Genomic DNA, 12,060 nt, shown 5'->3' with positions numbered 1-12,060 from the left:
CGATCCGCTCAACCAAAAACTGTTTATGGTTCCCAATGGCCATTGGCATGTGCCATCCTCATTCCCTCCCCAGCATACTGTGGCTTTGACTGGTTTGACCTTAATTCGCCAATAAGTCTGACCGGTCAAACCTCGGCGATCACTCGTGGATTTTAACCCGACAGTTGCTGGGAAGTCGTGCAGTTTGCAGTTGTGGAATGGCGTGCGTGCACCGGAGGTCGGCTTCCCCACGTACAAACTGTAAGATCCGCGACGGGATCGGGTTATTGGAATGGGGCCGAGCAGCTCTGCCGTTCTCGCCTCGGCCTTGCCTCTGCGAACACCCATTTCCATGTCGGAAATCATGCGTGGTTCCTGGGAAGTTGGGCTCCTGCATTGGCTGCTCGGTGCTCATCCTCTCGGTGTCCACACCACACGCACCAACCGCTGCCTCCTAGCCATGACTCTCGTGAGCCATGAATTTGGGCGTGCTGGTTTGCTGAACGCCACTGCGACTTCCAACGGCCGGTGATACTCGAGTCGAGACATGATGATCAGGGTGTGTGAGTTCGGCCTTGCGCGGAATTGGCTTCGCCGTTTTGGGTGCAGATCAAAGCAGCGAAACATGGAGTAGTACCAGACCGAGAGGAAAGTGATTGAACTTTCGGGCACGGACGGTGGATCTCGAAAGGTTTGACCCACTAGGCGTAGGGAGATAGCTAGTCGTCGCGTGGACAGGATCGCGTGATTCGGCAAGCATTCTTCGAAATGGATGCAAGCTTGGTGCCTTTTGGATGGTGTTCAGATTTTCATTTTCCTCTCCTTCAAAATTAGAGTGAATTATATAAACTATAATTACTATATTATTTATAACATAAAACTACAACTATTATATCTAGTAACACAAAACCATAAATTTTATATATCAATTCATACATATTATCTCGACCATCGGAATTCACTGTTCATCGATATTATTCAAGAGTACTTTCCACCGATACAAAAATTAATTGTCTTTTGTTTCTCTAAAAATTCTAAAAAAAATTATACATGTTTCATAATCTACGTGCAATAATTTTAATTAGATTCATAAAAAACATGTGTAGAATTTAAACCAAAATTCTAAAAAAAAATTATTTTTATAACTTCTAAGTATCAAATAAAATCTAGAAAAATCACTAATACTTTTCTTATATGATCAACTAATTTCTAAAATTATTTTCAACCATACAAAGAAACTCAATTTTTCACTATATAACCTATGACTAAAAATAATTTTAGAAATTAATCCATCATATAAAAAAATATTAGTGAATTTTTTTAGATTTTTTGGATCCTAACAATCGTTAGAAGTTATAAAAATAGTCTTTGTGAGAATTTTAGTCTAAATTCTACACAAGTCTTTTGGTCGAATCAAATTAAAATTTGTTACAAATGAATTATGGAACTCGTACAAAAAAATTCTAGTATTTTCAAAAAAAAAATAGAAGACCACTGATTTTTTACTGATAAACAGTAACTTTCGATGGCAATGATAACTGAAATCAGATTATGTGTGAAATTAGCATACAAAACCTTAATTTTGTGTTACTTTGCACAATAATTAATTTTGTGTTAAAATAACACAATAGTTATAGTTTTGTATAATTCACTCTAAAAATTAATATGCTCCCGGGCGTACGGACAAGATCTATTTTTTTTAAAATGAATCTAATATCCCAAACCTGTTGCAAAAATTGAACTGCTCCACAGTTATTAATTGACAGGGTGAGAGTTGGCCTGTTGGTAGGGGAGCAACCAAAAATGGGCAGGCATACTAGTTTGCCACCGGAAGCCTTGGCCATACTAGTTGTTCCTGCTCTCAATTTTTCTGGTGGTTGTACCTGCTCTATGTGTTCCATTACTAGGCATGCGTGGCTTATTTAAGAAACAACACTGGTCAGGGCATCAAGCACTTGTTGCCGGGTGGGCAGCGCGGGAATTGCGCCTCTCTCTGTCACAGTGAGAGCTCCACAGACATTTGCGAACTTCAGGGCTTCTCTCAACCGGCCTTCATCCTGTTTAAACCACATCAGAAAAATAAGTGTAGCGGTTAAGCCCCATAGTATAGCTTCAGATTATGTGGCAAACAAGGAAGAACAGGCTAGCCTGAAGCATAAGGATGTTCAAACAAGAAAAAAGAAGGCATAATTTACTTGTTTGTAGTATATGTTAGCTGTGATACATGTGTGGTGCCAACTGAAGATGCACACGGAGATTAGCTTATGACATACTCAGTGGATAAGTACTGAATCTTGTTATATGCTTGAAATAGTCCATAGCGACTAGCGAATCACTAAATCAGCATGGTTCTCCTGGGGCGAAATGTGACTGCCATTGGCAAGATATGTATGGAGTGCTGTTTGGAATATTGCCACTAGCGCATATTCCTTCCTACCCTTGCTAGACATTGTTTGGTGTTTCCCAGCTTCCCATATCAAACTAGATGATTTGAACGAGAAAGCTTGCATAATGCTAAAAGCGAAAATTTAATTTTCTGTAACAGCAAGGTTGGTTTTGGTACACAAACGATGGATTCCCTTTTTGGCACCTGAAGTATACATGACCCTGATTTTAACCTTCAATCCCGAAGCTCCATGTAAAAAGTATACTTTAATAACATAGATTTCTTCTTCAGTTTTGTAGAGGTCACAAATCCATAGCATCTGGATTTAGAGTGATTTGAAGATTCAGATATGGAAAGTTAACTATGATTTGGAAATGATTTTTTGCTCTTCAGCTGCTCAGCTTTCAGCAGATTGGGCATATCTTTCTCTATTGATATCCAAAACTAAAGATCGTGGACTCTTTGTAAAGAACTAAATATACCAAAGATATGTATCAATTTAGTTCATATGCAAATCATTTCATGAATCCATCTCTAATAAACAACATGCAGGAAGCTGCTGCAGCGAAACTGCAGAACAGCCTGAACAGAGTTTTACGTCATGTCCTTCTACTTCCTGATAGAAGAAAACAGAGTACAGGCTCATATTCTGGAAGTTCTAGTCATACCTGGAGCAGTGACAAATCTGTGGCTAATTGAGATAGCATTCCAGCAACAAAGGCATCTCCAGCACCGGTTGTGTCAATAGCAGTTACCTTCAGTCCACTAACCCTCCCACTAAATTCCTGTCATTTTACAGATCTAGCTATGTATGACATGGTTACCAAGTGAACACAAGAAACAATAAAAAAATATTGTAATATCCAGGTCTGAACAAGTTCAATAGAAATAAATAGTTCTATTACTTCACCAATGGATAATATCAAATGATGTGTGAATTTTATCTGCCAACTTAGTATGTTAAGGAGGAACATGAAAGAAATTGCGTACCAGCAAAAAAAAAAAAAAGGTAGTTTCCAGATCAGAGGTACGTAAATTACCTTAGAATAATATCTACAGCCGTCCGGACCTTCGGTGACAAGAAGCAACTTCAGGTTTGGGTGAAAAAGTTTCTTTACAACAGCATCCTCATATGGATCCTCCCCATTTGTCAGAAAGGAAACTTCCTCTTCACTTATCTGTTACAAACAGATGCACAGTCAACACAAGTAAGTTTTGCATTTAACATTCATTACTAGTTGTTACCTTGATAACATCAGCAGTTTCCCATATGCTCAGGATACCAGCTCTAGCATCTTCAGCCGATGACCACAATGGGAGCCTCAAATTCGGATCATATGAAACAAGTACCCCAGCATCTTTGGCTGCTTTGGCAGCTGCAATATGTGTAGTTTTACTGGGCTCAGTTATAAGACTTATTGAGCCATGGTGGAATATTTTTGCCTAGCATAAGTAGCATTCAGTTTGTCACATATATGTCTACAACAACTACATGATTAAAGAAATCAATAGTAGTGGAGAAGCATAACTATTGAAATGGCAACATAACACCTTTTTATACCTTCCTTATAAGATCAAGGTCGAGTTCTTTTTCTTCAAGTAGCATATCAGCACTTGGATTACGATAGAACATAAATTCACGTTCACCATCACTTCGGAGTGTAACAAAAGCCAAAGCTGTTCTAGCATGAGTATCAAACAGTAGTCCTTGATTATTTACATTATTCTGCTTCAATATATCAGATAGCATATAGCCAAATTCATCATCACCAACCTACATGTGTAAAATATGTGAGTATAACTCTGAGACAATCAAAAACTATATAATGATGAAAAACTAGGCTCTTGTTAATTTGGAGCGTGAAAGGGATAAACTGCAAATAACTATCAGCAATACAAATGAACACATTGTGCAATAAAAGCAATGCTTGATTGTTAAGGATATACAAGGGAGTATGTACACAAAAAAGTATTAATTCGCAGTGCACATATTTTTTCCAGGTTCCAAAACGAAAAGTGCATTTGCACATGCCTGTAACCCCCCTTTGTTCTCGTAATATGGATAAACATGATGAAGACAAATATATTACCTTTCCAATGAAAGCTGATGACCCACCAAGACGAGCTATTCCAACTGCAACATTGGCAGGCGCACCCCCTGGAGCCTTCTTGAAGGCTGACGCTTCTGCCAATGATACGCCATTGGCAGTTGGAATGAAATCAATTAGCAATTCTCCAAAACACACCACATGTGGAGAATCACTCATTTCAGGGGCACCATCACTGCTTAAGGCCGCCTTTGTTCGAACTAAGGTTGAAAATTGAATCAAACAGGAACCAGATCAAGTTCTCTGACTTTGACAGCATCATATCTAAATGACAAAATGTTAGCTCAGATATTAAGCATCTTTCTGTTTATCCAGAAAATGTTCCATTGTAAAGGGAGCGTCCAACCCATAATACTCCACAAGATGGCTACCAGCATATATGACAACATAGAGTAAATTACAGTTCAACAAAAAGCAACATCTAAAGAATCACCAAAGGTTGATAGGAAAGCCAAGATACTAGTGCGATGCTCCTATATGTTTCAGGAAACATCGCCAAACAAAAGGAGTTACTTAACACCATAAATGCCAACCAGTCACCACAAATGAGTTCATTGTGTAAAACAAAATAGAAGCTTCCCTAGTTAATATAGACTGTTTACTGTTTAGAGCATTCTATTGCTACATGCTTCATGCAGATGCCAAACCAATACATGCCATGCCCATCGGAATTCGCAATTTCATTACACGGGACTAGCTGACCTGGAGGACAAAATTTGGCCTAGACTCGCAGCACTGCACATTGTGCACTAATTTGAAAAGCAACTAGTGAAAATGTACACCCCATTGTGCACTAGTTTGGAAACCAACTACGAGAAATGTAGAGCCCACGACACACACTCCCAAACAAAATCATGTGATTGCTGCCAATTGTAAGAGCAAGTGTAGGCTCAAGCAGCCTCCTTTTGCACCTATCGCAGTTGACACACTGGTCCCGACTTTGATTAGTCCTAAAACTGTTTATATCATACGAAGATCATGCCTATAGAGGTATTTCGCGCAGAGAAGGTCAGCCACACACACCTAGCTCACATCTCAGTTACAGAACAGTGTCCTCGCTCTTCCACCCTCAAGTCCCTAACGCCCATCTCTTAGCAACCGGGGCTACCAAAACCAAAATCCCAATCATTGGCACGCAGTAGTAGTTGTAGCAGCAGCAACAGAAAACAGTAACAGCATATGCTAGTGGAGCACACTATTAACAATTACGGCCGGAGCGTAACATAGAGCGTAGAAGCACATGCTAGTAGTAACAGAGAGCGTAGAAGCGCACGCATCCAGTACCTGCGCGCGTCCGGAGAGGCGAGGCCGCCGCGGCGGAGGCGACTCTGCGGGGCCTCGCGGCTGCGGGGAGGGAGCGCCTGCCGCCGGCGCGAGGGGGTGAGGACGGGAGGCGGCGGCCCGCGGTGCAGAGCGGCGGCGAGGCGTGCAGAGCCATGCGGATGTTGACGCGAATACGGATGTGGATACGGCCGCGGCGGGCGGAGGCAGCTGGGGGAGCCGGCGGCGGAAATGAGGGGAGCGAGCGAGCGCCGCTGCGAAGTGCTGAACTGTCGGGGTGGATTTCGGGCTGCTTGGCCTGGTCCTGCAGCCGGCTGCTGTTCTAAGGGGAAAATTTCTGGATTTGCCACCATTAACAGGTGCCAATTTTCCGCTGAAGTTTACATACAGACCATTCTAAATCTATGAAATTGGACTTAGATGATAAATTATCTGTCACTCAGTGGTTAAGAGTGGCAAATCCTGAAATGCTCCTGTTTAAGGGTGGGTTTGGTTAGAGGTTGGATTGAATACGATTATCCATGTTTTTTTAAATGAGATGGTTCAATTCTCTATTGAGTTGAGATAGATAGGATGAGTCAGTTTTCTGTTTGGTTGGTGGGATTGGAGTGGATAGGATGAGTTAATTTTTTATTTGATTGGTGAGATTAGAGTGGATAGGATCATCCATTTATATTTATATGTATTTTATAAGTATTTGGATGAATTTGTGCATGTTTAAATTTGTTTGAATTTAAATTGTATTAAAAACAGAATATGACATGAAATGATAAAAATATATATAAATAGAGTATTACAAAGGAACTTACTTTTTCACCAAATAACTTAGGTTTTAAAATATTTTTGTAAATTAGTACATCATATGAGAAGAATATTAGTGATTTTTTCTAGATTTTTGGAAATTTATTTGAGGCATTAAAAAATTGATAGAAGTTATAAAGTAGATTTTTTTAGAATTTTAGTTAAATATTGGCTCAGGGTTTTTGGATTAAACCAATTAAAACGGGTTGATAGTGAATTATAGTTTGCTCATAAAAACATTTAGAATTTTTTGACTATTAATATACTCTGAATAAAATCGAGAGTTAAATAAAAAATTATTAACACACACGAGCACGTCTTAGCCGAACATGGATCGCTCTGTCCGCCCATTTTGCCTGGCTAGCTTCATCCGGCATCTTAGAGAATATTCTCTTAGCGTGGTCGGCTCGTCCAGCTTATCCTACGAACCAAACGTCTCAAAAATTGGATCGCTATCTCCCGGATGGACTCATCCAGCGAACCAAACGCACCCTAAGTGGAGGGGCCAGCTTGGCGCTGGGGCAAAGCGCGCCTGGCCCGTGCCACATGTCAAACATACGGTGGAGGAATATTTGTTACACATCTCCTAAATTTCAGCACTGAAAATGATAGAGATGTCGAAACTATGGAGGAGGTTTTTGGTAGGTGTTTCGGAAGTTGGATTTAGAGGAAGGCTAATGGCAGCGGTTGAACCAGTTATGGGTGGTGGTGGCATCGTGAGCAACAAGCGACCAGTGGGTGAGGTTAGTGACGAACCTGGCACTAGGAGTACCGCCAAAGACAGATGGAGGAGGGCGGTAGGCAGGGGCGAGCAGAGGAGGACGGCAGGTGGGAGCGAGTAGAGGAGATCAAACGGAGACAGTTACAACATTGAGAAAATAGATCAAGGAGGAAGATGACGTGAAGGCTATTGGATCTTCATCCTACGGTTTAAATTGATCGACTAATATTTGTCTTATTTTCAAGCATTTGAAATATAGCAATTCGTTTGTTGCATCACCGAATGAGGTATATAGACTAGCTTGGAAACGATTTTCTCTCTTGTTCTTATTATAGTGTCATATATCTTATCATTGTGATTATTACCGAATGAAGTCATATTTGATAGAGCTCTAGCTCTAAAATCCATATAAATTGAGAGTTTATAAGATAAAATAATATAATTTAAATATCTGTTTTAGTTCAAAATAAAAGTAACGTGGCTCATCCAAATATTATCAATATATTCATATCTCCTGCTCCAATAATATATTGAACTAGAGATAACTAACACTAAGAATTCTTTAAGCTGAAGTACTACTAAATAGACCCTAAATAGATAGAATCATACCACGAATGAAGAACCAAGGATATGCCCATTTAGTTGGAATCCAAGGGCGTTTGCAATGAGAGTCTAAAGGCTCCTCCGTACCAAGAGCAAGCCAGTGGATGAGTTTCTATGGCAAATTCAGAGGTTGAGTAAATTTCATAAAACTATAGATACTTTGATAAAATTATTATAAACTATATATTTAAATAATAGTTTCATAAAACTACATATTTAATGTCAATTTTATCGTAAAACTACAAATATTTTGGTAAAATTATAGCAAAACTACAAATTTAAACAACAATTTCACAAAACTACATATTTAACACCGATTTTATCGTAAAATGATATATTCTAGAGGAGATGTTCTTTGCCCCATTACCATGATAAATAGGCTCTGTTTGCAGTCTCACAGCAACTGCCAGCTTATGAAGTGGACCGTCCAGGAGTTCATATAACTACAAGCAGGGCTTTGGATGCACCAATTAGTAAGAGCGAGCTTTGCTTCATTGGCTACCATACTTTGCTACTCCTAATTTTAGCAAGGTGTAGCTATCTATGCATATTGTGGTGGATAAATTCGCCACAACTTAGGAAACTATTGATAAGAAAATAAGTATACGATAGGTGGGACATATAAATGTTAAAAACGTGTGGCGTGCTATAATTGTGGCAAGCGACAAAACGCATTCTACTAAAAGTCAAACTTCCTAACTCAAGTGTGGTAAATTGGTATACGATGAACTTCCCTTTTGTAATCGTTCTCGCTTTGCTTCTATTTTATTGTTGAAAAAAACGCTAGCATACAAAGTAGCTCATTGGTTTTAAAAAGATGAAGGAAATATTTGCAAGTCATTGGAATTTGCGCTAGATTGATTTTTGGATTGAGCCAGAGATATTTAGAGCAACATAAAAAATCTTACTAGAATTAAGCGTCTACTATGTGACGCGTAGTGTTACAGTCGGAGGATAAGCTAAGTATATTATGCACATGATCTCTCATAATGCTGCAACCAAGTGCAATAAGAACATTCTTCGCAGTAGTGAAATTCTGCATGGCAGAACTGGCAGTGAAGCTAGTGTTATCCTTGTTTCAATAGCTGAGATTAGGATGACTTCTCCAGCTATATCCTTCCCTCATATAGTTGACAAAGTTGACCTCCTCTGGGCAGCCTTCCTTAACATGACCAAATTCACCACAGTCCTTGTAAGTACAGCGAGCTTCAATGGCTTACACTGTCTCAGTTTGAGTATTAACAAGTTTATACAACCTCCTTGTGAGATCTTCTATCTTTCTAGTAAGAACATCGAGTCAATCACTTTTAGCACACTCTTTCCAGATGATGAAGGAGTAGAGCATTCTTTTTTTTAGAACCGGGCCCTTTCCCCGGGACCTTCTTTGGAGGCCAGACGGGGCGTGCGATACCGGGGGATCGAACCCCGGTGGGCTCAGCCGCTCCCTGTGGCTGAGTAGAGCATTCTGATGTGCATCCTTGATTTTCCACAACTATCTTGATCAGTGCTTTGGCATTATGAACACTCTTTCTGAGGAATGCTCCTCCAGCTGATGAATCCAAATAGTTGCGTGAATCTTGGTCCAATCCTTCATATAGAATCTCTGAAAATTCTGCCAATCTTCAAATCCATGATGGTTGCACGCAGTTAGATATTATTGAAACATCTCCCTTGCTTCAGCTATATTCTCTCCTGCATACCGAGTGAATCCAATAATCTTATTTTGTAAAACTTGAGTCTTGCCAGGTGGGAAAAAGCTTGTTAAGGAATGCTCCCATGAGTGACATCCAATTTTCTACAGTTGCTGTCTCCAGTATGAAATCCCCTTACTTCAGCCGGTGACTTCACTCTACTGCTAACCGTTCGCTCGCAAATGGATGTACAAGATTTGATGGTATTGTATCTTGTGAATTCACGCTACTGCTAGCTGTTTGATCGTAAATAGATGTACAAGATTTGATGGTATTCTATATTATGAACAGTAAAATCACCACATGTTTTCTTTGTACAGTACAATTGCTATAGTATTGAAATGTGCGTTAGTGTACTGTCTCTCACATGTTGCTTCGCCCCGTGTTAATGGGTCTGTGGACGTGGCCCTGATATCGACGACGACATTGAGGATTCCACGTTCTATACTAATCTTGTTAATTTTGCGATTAGGGAAAGGAACATAGAAAAAATGATTTGTCACGTCCTCGTCAAATTACAGTGCTGCAAGCGTTGAGCTTGTGGGTTGCAGTTTCTTATGAAAGATTTAGTTGGTTCTGTTCTGCTTCGTGTTTTTGAAAGTGATGTATCAGATGCAGGTCTTTATGAGCGACAAATTTGATTCAGTTTGTTCGTAAAGGGATTTTTCAAAACTTTGAGTCTAGTACGAAACTTGCTGCAGAGGCCGATTGCTAGGGGCTCTTGTGAAATGCGACAGATGCCTAGAGAGCGTGGAAAAAACAATGTGTCAGGGCTTGCTTGGGACTAGCTCAGATAGACGCCATGTCAGGACTTGGGACTAGCAGCCTGGGAGTGGATCGAAGGCACAAGTTCTTTTACCTCTATTAAGTTTTCGCTCTTTACAAGTATTCTTTATCCTTCATCTATTCCAGTTTAGGCAATCAACTAATAGATATGATCATGGTGATCAAATCTATTAGCCAAACTATTGCATTGAATCCAGTATGGTGAGCCTAACTGTGGTAGTTAGATCCGTTATAATCTCACAAATACTCACAAGAAGTATGATATAGTCTCGTGACATGAGTGATGTGGAAAAATTGTTTAGAGTAGGAGGTGAACCGAATGAGGGTGTAGATTTATCAACATTTAACATGATAATCTAATGGCTTAAACTATAACTAAATAATAACTATCTGGTTAACTCGTAAATTAGATTTATTCTTTTTATACACTCTATTAGTTTTTTTATGCATTTATTAATATGATCTCTTATATGCAATCACATGCCATGCTTGAACTAGTTCTATTTTCTATTGCATATATCTTGTTTTCGCTAACTAAACAGGAGACGGATGGGCCAAAGTCCAATAAACCTTTTAATTGTTTGGAAGATCATAACCAACCCCTGAAGATAGCAAGAGCAGAGAAGCACATAGCTGCTGCAGGAAACAAGAAGACACCAACACCACTAAAGACCGGAATAGGATGATCAAGTTCAGGAGCTATGGTGGACAAGAAGATCAACCAGTTTAGTGCACCTGATGCCACCAAGATCCCGTTGTTCACATACATGGGAATTCTAGAAAACTATGAGATCAAACCAGCCATCATCAATATGGTTGGACATCGTCAGTTACCGGAAAAGAAGATGCCAACATGCACTTGCAGAAGTTTCAAGAAATTTACAACACTTTCAAGATCCCCATCTCACTAAGGATCAGGTCTGTGCATGCCTCTTTCCCTTCTATCTAGCTTGAAGGGCACACCAATGGTTTCATAATCCCTCCTGTCGTACAAACCCAAACCGCGATGCAAAACATATGCAAAATTACAAAAACCCATATGCAAGAAGATTTTTAAATGTGCATCCGTATGCAAGAACATATGTAGGTTTAATACATTTTCAAATACTCTCCTATACTCGTTGACCGATCGGTGGTCTCTTAAACCTTAGCCTAAGTTCTTGACTTGCTGGAGAATTCTCGAAGTTTGATATGACGGCCATTGAGATTCGATAATCTTCCTTAAATCTGGCCCCATCTTCGTCCTTTGTGATTTCTCCACTTGGGTGAGCTCTATTATAATTTTTTACGTCTAAAACATCTCTAGCACCTCCCGATGCTATGTTGCATAAATCAAGTCATACCTCGAGACCACATGACAGCTACTTAGTCGGTCAACAGATATATGAGATATTTAAAAATACTTAATTTTTTTTGAGATGTAGGTGCACGTTTAAAAACCCCTCGGACTTACAAATGAGTTTTTATGATTTTTCAAAAAAAAAAAAAATAACCCGTAAAAGCGCTACTAAAAACAAGGAACCGAAACGAGCCAACCAAGCGCCCAAACCAGGCTACAGCCTGATAAAATTCGACACCACGCGCGGTGGGACCCAGCACATGCAGCCACCCCCGGTGCGTACCCGCGGCCCACGCGTGGGACACGGAGGGTGCTCTCTCCTCTCACTGGCACGTGGGTCCCACGGGAGCGTGGGGATCCTAAGC

The 12,060-nt window shown here is 40.0% G+C and overlaps 1 protein-coding gene across 2 annotated transcripts; it reads right to left on the bottom strand.

Moving 5' to 3' along the window:
* Nucleotides 1-1,629: 1,629 nt before the first annotated feature.
* Nucleotides 1,630-6,065, bottom strand: LOC133926569 (probable fructokinase-6, chloroplastic). 2 transcript variants are annotated; one of them, XM_062372572.1, is made up of 7 exons: nt 5,758-6,065; nt 4,456-4,673; nt 3,927-4,139; nt 3,611-3,808; nt 3,406-3,543; nt 3,034-3,150; nt 1,630-2,036 (listed from the first exon to the last, which is right to left on the bottom strand). In XM_062372572.1, the coding sequence occupies exons 1-7, from the start codon at nt 5,909-5,911 to the stop codon at nt 1,902-1,904; spliced, it is 1,173 nt and encodes a 390-aa protein (XP_062228556.1). In that variant the 5' UTR covers nt 5,912-6,065; the 3' UTR covers nt 1,630-1,901. The 2 variants fall into 2 exon arrangements, with proteins under 2 accessions (XP_062228556.1, XP_062228557.1); XM_062372573.1 differs by having other exon boundaries at nt 1,631-2,036; nt 4,456-4,737; nt 5,758-5,891.
* Between the last annotated feature and the right edge of the window lie 5,995 nt (nt 6,066-12,060).

Source organism: Phragmites australis, chromosome 8, assembly GCF_958298935.1.
Source record: "Phragmites australis chromosome 8, lpPhrAust1.1, whole genome shotgun sequence".
Classification (NCBI taxonomy): Eukaryota; Viridiplantae; Streptophyta; class Magnoliopsida; order Poales; family Poaceae; genus Phragmites; species Phragmites australis.
Note: the sequence above shows the minus strand (reverse complement) of the source record. Positions and strands in the feature narration are given on the sequence as shown.